At 50.6% G+C, this 15,703-nt stretch overlaps 1 protein-coding gene across 5 annotated transcripts in view; it reads right to left on the bottom strand.

Moving 5' to 3' along the window:
• Positions 1-8,502, bottom strand: part of MYH14 (myosin heavy chain 14) — a 90,379-nt gene extending 81,877 nt beyond the window's left edge. For 3 of the 5 annotated variants that reach the window (XM_082367590.1, XM_082367586.1, XM_082367589.1), the window contains exons 1-2: positions 8,419-8,502; positions 2,832-3,242 (exon numbers count right to left, since the gene is read on the bottom strand). In XM_082367590.1, coding sequence (XP_082223716.1) covers positions 2,832-3,239 — 408 coding nt within the window. In that variant the 5' untranslated portion in view covers positions 3,240-3,242; positions 8,419-8,502. Of the gene's footprint in view, positions 1-2,831; positions 3,243-6,214; positions 6,239-6,805; positions 6,943-8,418 lie in introns of those variants that run through there. The other 2 variants (XM_082367587.1, XM_082367588.1) reach the window with 2 other exon arrangements.
• Positions 8,503-15,703: the final 7,201 nt, after the last annotated feature.

Here is a 15,703-nt window from a genome sequence, read left to right as displayed (position 1 = left end):
AGAGTGGCATGTCACCATGCACCTTCCAGTGCCTCACGGAGCAGAGAACATGGCCAGTGCCCGGCAGATGGGTTCCCTTCCTGCCCAGAGCATCCCAGTGAAGGGACCGAGACCTTGAGCCACTCAAGGCCAAATAGCCTATTAGTGACAGAAACTGGGTTTCTAGAACCCCGGACGCCCCCCACTCCTTGCACTGGGAAGCGCTATCTTTCCCATCACCAGTTGGCCAGTTAGTATTTATTAAGCGGGGCCCGAGGACGAACAAGGTGGAGCTTGAATCGAACCTTCTAGCTGCGTGGCCTGAGCAAGCACCTTAACTTTTCTGGGTCCCATTTTCTCATCACACAGGGACGGGAACAGCGCTTCCACAGAGGGCTGCTGGGAGCCATCCGCAAGTTCCCGTTGCAAGTACAGGGCTCAGCGTGGGCCCTGGAGCCCTGTGCATGCTATCTATCTATCTATCTATCTATCTATCTATCTATCTATCTATCTATTTGCCGCGCGGCATGCGAGGATCTTAGTTCTCCGACCAGGGATCAAACCTGCGCTGCCACTGCAGTCTTAACCACTGGGCCTCTAGGGAGCTCCCTGTGTGTGCTTAATATGTTAGCTGTTAACTACTCCTGGGCTAATGGCTTCTCCTCTCCAAGCCGTGGACAAAGGAGGTGATAACCCCTACCTCACAGCCTTATGTGGAGAGGGGGGTCAACAGATCATATTGGAAAGAAGTTTAGAACAGCTCCTGATGGAGAAAGCAGGCCCTCACTAATTGCTAATGATTATTGTTAAGGCCCTATTTGCTTCCTGTCTGGGCTTCTGGAATCTTCCATCTCGCTTTCATTTGTCAGGTCCCAATTCTCTGGCTCTCGGGCCATAACCTTAGCTCAGGCCTTACCATTTTTTCCCCTGAACTTTCTCAATAATCTTCCTAATGCAGTGGATAGGATGTAGGGTCTGGAGTCAGATGGCCTGGGTTCAAATCCCAGTTAAGCTGGTTTGTAGCTGGTGGGGCTTTGTCCAAATCCTGGCCCCTCTCTGAGGCTCAGTGTCCCCACCTGCAGAATGGGGATGATAGGAGATACCTTACAAAGTTGCCGTGAGGGTTCAGAGTGTTTATTCACAGGAAAAGGGTGGCTCAGTGTTTTGGGTGCCCCACTGATCCCTTGTCTTTGGTGAGGTCCAGGGGAGTGGCCTGGACAGAAGTCTCTTTCCCAGGACTCGCAAAGGCTAGTGAGGAATCATAAGGGCCCAGTACAGCCTGGAGAAGCTGCCAACTCCATCCAGGGCCAGACAGCCCTCAGTTCAAATCCCACCCCTGCCACCAAAAGCTGAGGGCCCCTGAGCCAGCCACTGGCCCTCTCACAACCTCAGTCTCCTCCCCAAACAGGAATCAGATTTCATAAAAAATATTCTAATCTTGTGCTTGTGACCCCTAATGGGGTGGATACTGGGGCCAGTTTATTTATCTTTATTTTTTGATACATCTCATCATTTATTGAAATATTCTTTTATTACTCTCATTAAAGTTTTGTGGTTTTTAAAAAAATATAAAACCAGCACTTTTCCTTTTAGGGTTTTAGCGAGGTATTTTGTAGTTCTTCTTGTGGGGTCGGTTGAAATGAGTAAGGTAGTGAGACCCCAGCCCTCTAAGCTGGTGTTCGGAGCATGAACACCTGGGGCCAGCTGCCTGGGTTCAAATCCTTCATGTCCATGTGACCTGGGACCCAAGTCACTTAACATTCCTGAAACATCAGGTGATAAGAACAAGCTCCGCCCCAGAAGTGAGCTGATAACCCACATGCAGCACTTAGAACAGTACTTGGCACATCACAAGTGCTGGATAAACATTTGCTAGCCACCCATGATCATTATTTCTCATTATTATTCTCCACATTCCTTGTCACTCTCTCTAATCCTGTTTGCTCTGAATAACGCTTTGGCTGTCCCTTAGAACCACCCTAGAAGCTTATGAAAAAGACCAGTGTCACACCCTCAGAGAGCCTGATTTAAATGGGGTGAGGCGGGGCTTGAGCGTTGGTATTTTTTAAAAATTCCTAACATGATTCTAACGTGAAGCAGAGTTAAGAACTGCTGCCCTACTCCACCTGTTTGCTTTTAACGTGAGACAGTGAATGCTTAACAGAGACTAGACCATAGTCGACATCACTATCATCAATCCCGTCTAAATCCCAAGAGGCATCAGAGCAAAGTGGTGGGGCCTGGAGCCAGACTACCCACGTCTGCCAAGTCCAACTGGGTGACCTTGGTCAAGGAACTTGACCTTTCTGTGCCTCAGTTTCTCTATCTGTAAAATGGGGACAAAATGCTTTTTAATTGTGCAAATGTATTGAAACAATATATTTTAGAGTGCCTAGTACATGCTTAATAAATGTTAGTTTTTATTGTTATTAAATCTCTCTGGGCCTCAGTTTCCTTTTAGGTATAAAACATTCTACTATTTGTAAGATGAAAGGAAACAAATGCACAGAGCCAGGCAGGCAGTTTTCCATACTCAGTGGCTCCCATTAATTATCACTACAGATCCATATCCCTTTCTCAAAACCTTTGGATGTGTTATATTTGAGGATTCAGAATTTTTTTAACTTAAGGAAAATAATAAGGAGCATCTACCCTATAATATTACAGGACGCCCCCAACGGGGTCTGAGGCACTCTTGATATGCAATAGTTTATCATTTGGCAAGTAAGCGTAGGCAGAGTCATACGACATGGGATAAAGATTATAAATAGCCTCAGGTTGGTTCAAGTTGTGGTGCTGACACCCAGACCCGCACCCCGGGCAATGCCCTCCCGGGGAAGGAGGCCACTCACATAGATGAGGCCGGAGTAGTATCGCTCGCGGAGGTTGTGCAGCACGGAGGCCTCGTTGAGGCAGGTCAGCTCAGCCATGTCCTCGGCCTTGCTGAACTTGGGTGGGTTCATGCGCTGGATCTGGTCCCGCGGCAGCCGCAGCCGCCGCCCGCTCTCCGCCAGCTCCACCTCGGCTTCCTCCTCGCCCTCGTCCCGCAGGGCCGCTGCCTCGAAGCCGTGCAACTCCGAAGGCACCCACACCAGGCGCCGTGCTGTCCACTCCACCTGCGGGGACATGGCCGAGCCCCCGGGCACGCTCCCCACGCCCGGCCCACGGGGCGCGAACAGGAACGGCTGGGCCGCCTCGGGCACTGGGCCTGGCCTGGGGGGCACCTTCCGCCCGGGCACCGACACGGTCACTGCTGCCATGGTCTGCAGGGAGAGAGCAGAGGGTGAGGGTCGGGGAGGCGGGGCTCCATCCCCACCCCAGATCCCCCAGGCAGTCGCCACTGCCTTTCTCCACCAGACCTCGATTTACACGTCTGCAAAATGGATCCACAGATCTTTCTTTACTCATTCCACCCATTCACCTCTCTATCCATTCATTCATTAAATAATTCTGTTTGTGTGTGTGTGTGTGTGTGTGTGTGGCCCCACTACGTGGCTTGTTGGATCTTAATTCCCTGACCAAGGATTGAACCCTGGCCACAGCAGTGAAAGCTCCGAGTCGTAACCACTGGACCCCCAGGGAATCCCTGATTTAATAATTCTTTAATAACAACCTAAATGTCCATCAACAGATGAATGGATAACGATGTGGTACATATATACAATGGAATGCTCCTCAGCCATTAAAAAAAGAATGAAATAATGCCACTGGCAGCAACATGGATGGACCTAGAGATTATCATACTAAGTGAAGTAAGTCAGACAAAGACAAATATCATATGATGTCACTTATATGTAGAATCTAAAATATGACACAAACGAACTTATCTACAAAACTGAAACAGACTCACAGACACAGAGAACAGATTTGTGGTGGCCAAGGGGTGGGAGATGAGGGAGGGAAGGACTGGGAGTTTGGGATTAGCAGATGCCAACTATTATATATAGAATGGATAAACCACAAGGTCCTACTGTATAGCACAGGGACCCATATTCAATATCTTGTGATAAACCATAATGGAAAAGAATATGAAAAAGAATATATATATGTATAACTGAATCACTTTGCTGTACAGCAGAAATTAACACCATATTGTAAACCAACTATACTTCAATGAAATAAATTTTTAAGAATTAATTCTTTAATAAGCCAAGCTGTGAGCCAGGCACTATTCAAGGCATCAGCCATATAGCCAAAAGCAAGCCAGAAAAAGATCCCCACCTCCCTAAGGTGTTTACATTCTAGCCCTGCTCTGGCTATTTCGGGAGCCATGGCCCTGTGTGGCTACTGGAAAGTTGAAATGAAGAATCCAAACGGAGGTGGGTTCTGAGCATAAGACACACACCCAGTTTCAAAGCCAGTACAACAAAAAGCTCATTCGTGTTCTTTACATTTGACAACATATTGCACTGATAATATTTTGGATATATTGGGTTAAATAAAATATATCATTAACATTCATGTCACTTGTTCCTTTTTACTTTTTCATTTTTAATGTGGCCAGAAATTTTTAAATTACACATTTGCCTTGCATTGTATTTGTATGAGTTCGCACTGCTCTAATCCCAGGAGATGGATTCAAAGATAAATAAGTAAATTATATAGTATGTTAAATGATGATACATGCCAAGGAGAAAAATGAAGCAGGGAACAGGAGATGTTAGGGTTGAGGGGAGCTGAACTTTTAATTGGGGTGGCCAGGGAAAGTCTCTTTGATGTGGCATCAGAATAAAGATCTGAGGGAGATGAAGGAAGCAGGCCATGGGAACGTCAGGAGGAAAAGCATTCCAGGCTGGGAAAATAGCTCCGTGCAAAGGCCCTGGGGCAGGTGTGTGCCTGTATGTCTGTGGCATTGTGAGAGGCCAGTGTGGCTGGTGCCAGGTGATCCAGGCGGAGAGGGTGGTAGGTAAGGTAAGATTAGGGACCAAAGGGGTCAGATTGTGCTGTGATGAGGACCTTGACCTCATAGATGTGAGCCCTAGGAGGGTGTCAATCTGATTTCTGTAACTTAGGTTCCCTGACCACCTCTGGTGTACCCCAGAACAGACCTGAATCTCATCCCTCGGTTAGTGGCTTCCTTCCCTGTGACCTGACTTCCTTCTCTTTATAATGGGGAGACTGGCCCCATTCATTCACTTCTGCATTCACTCAACATTCCCTGAGGCTGTTCAAGTACCAGGCTCTGCCCAGAGTGAGTCTGGGGACCCAGAGATAAGTCAGACAGGGCCCTGCGTTGAGGAGCTCCTGGTCTGGGGGTGCTCTAGTCTCGGACAGTTCTAGTCTCAGACAGTCAGAACCAAGATGAGCTGTGAGCTGACAGGGGAGGCACTGGAGGAGCCAGCCTGTGCTAGACCCCTCCCCGCCCTTAAAGGGGCTGCAGACCAGTAGTGAACAGACCACGGCAATTCTACAGCAGTCTAAGCACAGGTCAGGAAAAAAGTCGGCCTCTATTCCCTCCCACTGCCTCAAACGGCCACATCACTGCCTGGCCACCGCCACCCCTGTCACAGGAACCCCCCAATGTTCTGTCTCCTCCACCTCGGTGCTTCTGCCTCTGCCCTCCAGGCCCCCCCACCTCCGACATATCCCTGGAGAAGCCCCTCCAAACACCCAGCTCCTCTTGCGTCATCCTTAAATCTGGTCCCATCAGGCTCTTGTCTTCGCCTCACCCGGAAACTCAGCTCCAGGCCACATGTCCCTCTTTCCCCCAGACCCTCTCCTCACCACCAGCAGTCCCAGGCCCCCAGCCCACCCCGTGACGTTTGGTCCTGATGCTCTCATTTGGTCCTGATGCTCTCGGGCCTCAAACCCAAGGCCCCTGCACTCAAACAGCAGGCTTCTCCCACCGCTGGATACCACTTCTCCACTTCCCAGGCCCCAAGTTGGCCAGGCTCACCCCAGGCCTACCGTGCGGCCCTGATCCATTCACAGCCAAGTCCCATCCCTGGGACTTTACCCCCACCCTCACCCCACCCACTTCCTCTCCAGCCTGCGGCCTTTGACCAGGAAGGGTTTGGGAGTTTTTTACAATCACCCAGCCCTATGCTTCCCCTCCCTAGAGCCAGGAATCTGGGCCCCCAGTCCCTCCTCCCTTGGACCCAGGAGTCCAGGCCCCCAGCCCCCTCCTCCTCCAGACTCAGGAGTGTGGGCCCCCAGCAGGCTACTCATCCAGGATCCAGGAATCGGAACCCTCAGCCCCCTCCTCCCTTGGACCCATGAGTCCAAGCCCCCTCACCTTACTGCAGGCGGGCTAGAGCTGAGGACGCCTGGGACATCCAGATTCTGAAGGCTGATAACAGCTCTGATGAAGTGGGCCTGCCCCTTTGGCAGCCCCACCCTCCTTAGCCTGCTGGAACACCTATGCCAGGGCTCATTTCTGTCACCAGCGCAGGTGAAAGCACCTGCCCTGGGAGGGGCAGAAACTGCTGGGCTGGAAAGGAAAAGGAGCCAGGGATCCGCCCCTGGGGTAGGGGTTGGGGCCCTTGGCATCTGGCCCTCTGACCTTAGTCTAGTGCTTGGATTCAGGGGTCCTCTCTGCCCCCAGACTCGGAAATCTGGGCCCCCAGACCCAGGAGTCCAGGTCCCCAGCCCCCTCCTCCTTCAAGACCCACAAATTCAGGCTCCCAGATACACAGTCCTGGCCCCAGTGCCTTCCTCCCTCCAGACCTAGGAGCCCAGACTCCCAGAGCCGTCCTTAATCAGACCTGGGATTCCTGGCCCCCCAGCGCCTCTCCTCAGATCCCGGAATCCCAGCGCCCAACCCCCATCTCCCCGAGACCCAAGTGCCCGTGTAGCTGTCCCCTCAACCGCGGATTCTCGGGGCTACCTGGGGGGCGCCGGCTTGGTACAGGAAGCGGGAAGATGGGGAGGGGGCACGGGAATCCCCCGTCCTCTTCCGAGCTCTCAGGTGCGGCTACCTCCGCGGTCCAGCGCGGGGCGGGGCCACGTCACGTCACCGGGAGGGAGCCCGGCTCTGATGTCACCCAGCACCTGCCCGGCTTGGGAAGGGGGCGGGTCCTGGAGCTGCAAGGCTCTAGACAGGGGGATGGCGGGAGGCGGGGATAAGCCTGTTGCCAGGTGGGCGGCAGCGGCGGCAGCAGCAGTGCCAGGGGCCCCTCCTTCTTCTGGCGAGCAAAGGTCAAGGACCCGCGGCAGAGAGGGCTGAGGACTCCGGGGGTTCACATCCCGCTCAAGCTTTCTGGGCATCGGCTTTCCTCTCCGCGAATTGAGGCCAATGAAATGAATAAGCCGATGTGGGAGAAAGTGCCCAGCCCAGCGCTTAAACAAGTAATGCCTCACGACATCATTTAATCTCGCTGAACTTCAGTTTCCCCGACCCTGGAAATGGGACCACACAATCCACAGAGAGCACTAGGAGTACCAAAGAAGACGACAAAATGTTTTTCTAGGCTCTGGAGCTTCAGTCCTCTCAGGAGTGAACTGAGGACTAAATAGTGGTAAGCGCACCTACCATGTGCCGGGTGTTTGTTTTCCTGCTTTTAGAACAGCTGTCCAAATTCATAGAATGATCTCAGAATCTCCACTTCTCTGATGGGGAAACTGAGGCATGGAGAGGTGAACGAAGTAAACTGCTCAAAGTCATACAGTCAGTAAAAGGGAGAAATGGGATTCAAGCCCAGACCATTTTCTGTCATTCTAAAGAGGGGATTTGAGAGCAACGTGTAGTAGGTCCTCAAAGATGTCAATTTCCTCCTCCCAACTGGTAATTTTCTCAACCTGCTTCCCCATCTATTAGAGACTACAGCCTTCCTTGGGGGACTACTGTGGGATTAAAAAGGTTAAGGAACTCAGCACACAGTTGGTCTCTGAAGTGTTGTTCTCAACCCTGTCCCCCTGCAGTCACCGCCTCTGTCCAGCCTGTTTTACCCTCCCTGTAAAATGGGTACAATATAACCCATCTCGAGTTAATATAATTAAAGGTAATTATTTAGTTATAAAAATAAAAGCGCCCAAGTACACCGTGGGGGCTCAAAGATGTCTTTCCCCACCCCTCTGTTCCGCCAGTCATGATGATCCCTGTCTCTGGTCCGCAATTTTTACACGTGAAAATAGAGACACTGTCATCTGGGAGCGGGGGATTGAAGGCAATGACTCAGGTATTAAAGCGTCCAAGGTCCCAAAGCAAGCCTCAGTTTCCCCATCTGCGGAGTAGGCCTGGGGCTCCAGCGAGGACCCCGACCCGGCCTCGCACATAGTAGGAGCTCGAGTTGGGGGAGTGTAGGCGCCCCGCCCCACCCCCCTCCCTTCGACCCCCGCTGCCGTCCGGCTGCGCGCCCGAGGTGAGTGTCCGCGTCACCGCCCCTCCCCCGCAGCCCGCGCTGGCCTCCGGAGCCCCGACCGGAGCCCCGAAGCTCCAGTCTCCCCCGGGCCCAGTCCCACTTCGCCGCCTCAGGCGGGCATCGGGCCCCGGGCACTCACCGGCTTCCAGGGCCGTCCAGAGGCTTCGGCCTGGGGAGAAAGAGAGGAGGGCCAGCCATGAAAGCCCCGCCCACACAAGCGCAGCAGGGGCCAATCGGCGCCCGCTGCGACAAGCTATGGACCCGCCCACGAGGGACGCGCCCGCCAATCAAGAGGAGCGGCTGGCGGGCGGGGCCAATCAGAAGTTGCCGGAGTGTGCCAGCCGTGGGAAAAGAACGGCGCCGGAGCGTGGAGCTAGGCGGCGCGGTCATAGGCGGGACCCGAAGTCTGACAGGCAGGGGGTGATACCAATGGCGAGACTCGGGGGGCGGCCAGGGGCGGGAAGCCCAAAGGACCCGGGTGAATGGGCCGCTTTGTGCGCGAGGCATGAATGAGGGCCTTTGTAAGGGTCGGCGTGGGGGGGCGGCCGGAGGCCGGAATGCCTGGGTCCCCCGGGAGCCGGCGGGCATGAGGGAAGGGAGAGAGAATTCACTTTTGTCGAACGCCGGCCGCGTACCACCAGGCACTCTCCCAGGCTCTCACCCACCCAGAGGTGTGGGCATTACTGTCAGTAATAATAATGATCATTTATTGAGTGCCCGATGTATGCCAGGAGCTGTGCTAAGCGCTTTACCTGCATGATCTCATTTAATCCTTACAACTACCGCTCCCCTTGGAATTGGTGCTGTTAAGATCTTCATCTTCCAGGTGAGATAAACCGAAGCTTAGAAAGAAGGTGTTTAATTGCGGAAAGTCATGGATCTGGCAAGTGGCAGAGCAAGGACTCAGATCCCGCCAAATCTGACGCTAGAACTTGCGCTCTTAACCACCAGACTACACCCAGACGTTAGTTAATGCTTCCCAAATTACAGATGGAAAAACTGAAGCTCAGGAGAGGTAGGCACCTTCCCAAGGTCACAGAGTGAAGGCTCCACTGAACCCCGAGGTGGTGCCCACGTCCGAAGCTAGCATGTTGCTGGAGAGCCCTGCACCACTGAGATGTGTCCCCATTTTACAGGTGTACATTCAGGCTCCAGGAGGAGTGAGCAGCGGGGCTGGCAGTGGGGGTGGCTGCTTGGGACTCAAGTCCCAGCCAGCCTGCCAACCTGGCTCTGCTGCTCAACAGCTGTGTGGGCTTGAGCCCGCTTTGCTGGCCTTTTGTGAGGGTCCATTTATTTCTGCATCTGTAAAATGGGGATGATGGTCTCTCTGACTCTACCTTCACCTCCCTCTCCCCCTCCCCCCACAGCCTATTGCCCATGGGATCCTGTCAAACTTTATTCAGACTGTGCCCCTCCTCTGCTCCAAACCTTTCATGGCTCCTTCTCAGAGTAAAAGCGCAAGTCCTCCCTATGGCCCACAAAGCCCTGCATGATGTGGTCCCCAGGGGCCCCGTGTGATACTGTTTCCCCTTCATTCAGCTCCAGTGATACAGGCCTTCTGGCTATTCCTCAATTCCACCAACACTCCCCAGGCATGGTGCTGCCTCAGAGCCTTTGCACTGGCTGTTCCTTTCACCAGGAATCTTTCTTCCCCCAGGTTTTGCATGGCTGCCTCCCTCTCACATCATCAGGTCAGATCCAATGTCACCTCCTTCAGGAGGTGTTTCCTAACCATTCTGTAGAAAACATTTCCCCTCATCACTGTCTCTCCCTTTGACTTTGCTTTTTTTTTTTTTTCCTCATAGCACTAGCAGAGGTTTGTTTGTTTGGTGTTTTTTTTTCTACTTGTTTACCTGTTTATCTTCTGTCTCCCCACTAGAACGTAAGCCCCACAAGGGTGAGGATCTTTGTTTTGCTCCATGCTGGCTCCTCTGGGCCTGGCACACAGTAGGCGCTCAATAAGTGTTTGTTGAATCAATAGTAACAAGTCCTTGTATTGTGTGAATTAAATGAGTTAATACATGCAAAGAACTTAGAGCAGTCCTGGCCTCGGGGAAAGACTAAATAAACAAATTATGATTATGATTACTGTTGTTATTTATTGCTCTACAAATGGCCTTCTGATAGCATGCAGGAGAGAAACAAGAGAGAGAAAGTCCAGAACAAGGGAAAGATGCCAGAGAAAGGGAAAAATAGACAGGTAAGAGATGGGAAATGAAGAGACAGAAGGAGAGAGCTGGAGTTGGGCTGAGAGCAGACACAAGTGAGAGCATCCAACTCCCAACGCATTTGCTCAGCAATGGCAATGGTGAGTCCTTGTAGGCAAGAAGCTTTGAGATTGCCATGGCCACTGCCCATTTCTTTGCAGACAGGGAAACTGAGTTCCAAGGAGGGGAGGACCTTTCCTAGGACATCCTCAGTGATAACACAGCTCACGGGTATGAAGCCTGACTGTGTGCTGGGAACATGACCGTCATCGTGTCAGTGCCTCCTCATGCCAGTCCTATGAGTTGGCACTGTCATTAGCTCACTTCACAGTCCCACAATGTGCCCAGGGTCTTCCACCTACTCCTGATGGCAGATCTGGGCTCAGACTGCAGTAGATCAGGCTCCTGAGTCTGTGCTGTTAACCAAGACAGAGAGGAGAGCACCTGTTACTCTGGCCAGAGTGTCTACCATGGAAGCTTCCTGCCGTGAGGCTAACAGGAGCTGCTGTTTATTGAGTGCCACCTGTGTGCTTGACATTGTGCCCTTTGTATGTATTTAACTCATTGGATTCTCTCAACAATCCTATGACATTGATACTTTTATTATCTGCATTTGACTGATAGAAAACTGAGGCTCAGATAGATGAAAATCTCACGTGCCCCAGGGAAGAGTATGGCCTGGGACACAACAGAAGTTCAAACAGGAAGGAAGCCTCTGTCATGCACATTCTAACCATTTTCTGTCTTGTAACTGGTGATGTCATCAACACCCTCTGGGATTAAATCTACCTGGCAACTAGTGATGTCATCATTCCAACCGAGGGTCTAAACTGGAGATGTTATTCATTCTGCTCAATCTATAGGGTAACTGATGACATCACCAAAGGATAATATTGAGCTTCCTTTTGCTGAGGGTGTTCTATGAGCTGGATGCCTGTACTAAGCACATTAATAGTTGCTGATATTTACTGAGTGTCTACTGTGTGCCAGGCACAGTTCTAAGCTCTTTATATGTACTAAATCCCGTAATCCTCCCAATAACTCTAGGTAGTAGGTACTAGTGTCATACTCATTTTATAGGTGAGGACACTGAGGGAAAACTGCCCAAGACTGCACAGCTAGAAAGCATGAGAGCCTGGATTTGAACCCAAGCAGTCTGGCCCCAGAGCTTGGGTTGTGGATCCCTATGTGAAACCACCAGAATGTAGCTGAGACCCAGGAAACCAGGTCAGAAGGAGACACTCTGCTGCCTCAGAGCCCTCCATCTGGCCTCCATCCAAGTCTGCCAGAGAGGGTCCTCAGGATAAAACTTCAAACTCATTCCCTTGGCGGTCAAGGCATCCCCACCATTCATCCATCTCTTCACCCCAGGCACTGGGTTTGTCTCCACTAAATTGTGAGTCCTTGGCTATGAGGGACCAGGTCTGATTCCTCTCTGGGTCCCGAGGGTGCAGGATAAACTGCAGTAGAGAGGGAACTCGGAAAATGGGGATGGATAGAATACTGGGATAAATGTGTATAAGAAGAAAAGGAAATAGGAGTGTGGGAGCTTTCTCAGTTCCCAGCGGGATTCCTGCCAGCTGGAACAGCCCCATTATTCGTAACTCATAACTACCTTGTTATGCAGAATGTTAGTAATGGGCAGCACAAGTGTGGGAAAAAACCCAGCAGGGAGCTAAGTTCAGGTACAGAAACGAAACGTTGGAGCTGAGACGGGAGGAGACAGGAGAGTCAGGGAGGGGGCTTCTCTATGGAAGAGGGTTAGGGGGATTTTTTAAGTGAGAAAAAAATGGGGGAGCAGTTTCCATGCCTGGCAGGGGTTAAGGAGCCCCAAGTCTTAATAGAGAAAAAGAAAGGGACGAAGAGTGTGCCAAGTTTCTCTGTGGGTCCTGACTGTATTCCTGCCTGGGCAATTCCTCTGTGGCAAAGATGTGATTGGTTCCAGTATTTTATTTTTGGTCCCTGGGCTGTTGTTTTCCTGCATGTGACTGGAACTGGCTTTGAGACAAGAGTAATCTGGCAGCCTTGTGTGGGTCACAGATGAGTGGACAGGCTCAGTTATGCGACAACAAATATTTACTGAGTGCCTACTATGTGCCAGGGCTTGTTCCTGACCAGGGGTCTGCACACTTTTTCTGTAAAAGCCAAACTAAATATTTTCAGCTTTGAGAGCCAGATGGTCTCTGCTATAACTACTCTACTCGGCAGCAGAGAAGGAAAGCAGCCATAGATAATATGTAAATGAATGGGTGTGGGTTTGTTTCAATAAAACTTTATTTACACAAACAGGAAGTGGGAGGATTTAGCCTGTGGGCTGTAGTTTGCAGACCCCTGTTCCGGAAGCCGAGGAGATGGAGTGAACAAAGATGTAGTCTCATCCCTCAGAGAACTCAGATATTAATCTACTCCTATATGGCAGGCAGAAGAAAGCTGTTCACATCTGAGTTAGATCTTGTCCCTCCTCTGCTCAGGGTCTACCCCTGGGTCCAGTCTCAAAGTTAAAGCAAAGTCCTCACCAGGTCCCACAGGCCCTATACCAACAGGCCCTCTTTGTCCCCTCTCTACCCACAGCTCCCACCCTCTCCCCCTTGATTACTTTGCTCCAGCCATGCTGGCCTCCTCAATGCTTCTCAAATACACAGGGCTCAGCCCTGCCTCAGGACCTTTGCATATGCCATTCTCTCTCTACTGGAATGCACTTCCCTTAGAAAACCACTTGGCTCCCTCATCTCCTTCCAGTCTTTACTCAAATACCACCTCCTCCATGAGGACTTCTATGAGCAACCTCTCCTTTGGACCCCTGATACCCCTCACCTGTTCTGCATTTTCTTTGACCACAGCACTCAGCATTCTCCAACCTGCCAGTAATTTACTTATTACACTTATTGTTTATTGTCTGAAGCCCCTGACTAGAATGTCAGCTCTGTGTGGGTGGGGATTTTTGTCTGTCTTGTCCCCTGCTGTGTTCCCAGTGCCTACAACAGAGCCTGGCACTCAGGAGATCCTCAACAAATACTTTCTGGGTGGTGGACACAGACACCAAACAAGTGAACACATAATTACAGAGCACAGTGACAAGTCAGGGTAAGTGCTACAAAGAAATAGCAATGGAAAGTAAGAGAGGGAAGGGGTTGGGGATGTTCTTTCAGAAAGGGGGTCAGGGAAGGCTCCCTGAGGAGGTGACGTTTGGATTGGAAAGATCATATGACCGTGGACACTGATGAATAAACACATGAATGGATGGTTGTGTAACTGGTGGAATAAATGAATGAATGAGGGCATAGATGTTTGTTTGAATGGATGGATTAATAAATGAATGCATGGAGGTATACACAATGAATAAATAAGTGGGCAGATGGATGGAAGAATCAATGCATAAATGGTGGAACAGCTGGACAAATGGACGGAAGGACTGACGTCCATGGATGGACGTCATGGATGGATAGATGGATGGATGGATGCCTCCGTACCTTTGCACATGCTGTGCCTTCCACTCATTACTCCTTCTCTCCATCTCTTCACCCCAGGAAACTCCAGGTCAACTTCTCAAGGCCCCCTCTGTGCTGAGTGTGTAGAGGGCTTCCTGGTCTCACTGCATCCTATGCCCCACAAGAGTTTGCTCACTCTCCTGTTGATGCTCTGATCACACTGGATGGGAATAATGTCTGCAGGTACCTTTATAGACCAGCATCCTCCAACTCATTTCCCTAGCCAGATGTACCCCTGGTAATATTTTGGTGTGTGTTCACAAAAAGTTTACTATGTAATTTTATGAGTTTCCTGACCCACAGAAACTATGAAATGATAAATATGTGTTATTTTAAGTCACTAAATTTTTTGTTATACAGCAATATAAAACTGTCTTGGGTATTAGGCTCAGAGAGGTGAAGCAACTTGCCCCAGATCAAGGGGCAGTTCCTGCTCTGTCACCCAGCGCCTGGGGTCCTTCCAGTATAGCCTCTTCCCCAGGTGAGGGCACTCACCTGTCTATCTCCCCCGCTGGGCTGGGAACTCCTCAAGGACAGGGACCAGGGTCGGTTCCCCTCGGGTTCCTCAGAGCCCGACACAGCGGCCGGTGTCCCTCGGGCCTCCAGAACTATCTGCCCACCTGAACGAAATGCAGGTTGAGAGGGCAGATAAGGCAGGTGTATCATTAACGAATATATAGCAGGCTGTATATGATAATAGCCTGGTGACAGGGTGGAAGCCATATGTGCCAAGAGTCCCCATCTGGTTTCAACTTGCCTCCTGCCTCCTCGCCTCCCCCTCCTCTGCATTCCAGCCTCCTGGGGGCACACCGGTCCCAGGACCCACCTCTGAGCCCCAGCCTGAGCCCATGCAAGGACCTCTCCTTGGAATGTCCTTCTTTTCCCTTCTTCCATTCCCACTGTGACAGGTGATTCAGGCAATGCCCACACCTCACCCACATGAGCTCACCTTTCCACACCAGACAAGCCTTCCTTTGTCGTGGATCCCTTCAGCATCTGATAAAACCTACGGACTCTTTCTCAGAATAGTTAAGTTGGGTTTATGGAGGTATAATTTATAGGCAAATGTACAATCATATCATAGATATACGTATAATTTTCCTAGGAAAATTCATTCTTTCTAATGTATAGTCTGTGAAGTTTTGACAAATGCTGACAGTGGTGTAACCACCGCCACGATCAAAATACAGGGCAGATCCATCACCCCTGAAATTCCCTTGCCCCTTTTGTAGTTTCTGTTGCCTAGTTCTACAGGCAGCGCTACATTTGATCATATGTCCTAAAAATTTCTCTGTGTCAGTCCATTCATGTCTTTCTCATTCAAAAAAAAAGGCAGCACAGAATTCCATAACACAAATGCATCACGGCTTATTTTACACAATCCCCAGTTGATGGGGTTGATGGACATTTACATTGATAGACCTCCTTAGATTGTTTCCAGCGTTTTGCTATTATAAATAAGGAAATGGGAGAATGGTGAATGTTCTCATATATGTCTCCTTATGAATACAGAGCAATTGTTTCTCCCTAGTGGATACTAGTACTAGTACTGGTAGATCATAGGGCACGTGCATTGTTCCCTAATTTTTTACTACGAAACATTTCAAGCATATAGAAACATTGAAAACAAGTATGCAATGAACACACACTTAGATCCCACAGTTGTACCATTTTACTGTATGTGCTTTATTACAAATGTATCCCTTTTTCCTTCGCTCTATCTCAGTGG

The sequence above is a fragment of the Balaenoptera borealis genome, assembly GCF_965194805.1.
Source record: "Balaenoptera borealis genome assembly, chromosome: 19".
Lineage (NCBI taxonomy): Eukaryota > Metazoa > Chordata > Mammalia > Artiodactyla > Balaenopteridae > Balaenoptera > Balaenoptera borealis.
The sequence above is the reverse complement of the archived record's forward strand: the minus strand, read 5'-3'. Positions and strand labels throughout refer to the sequence as shown.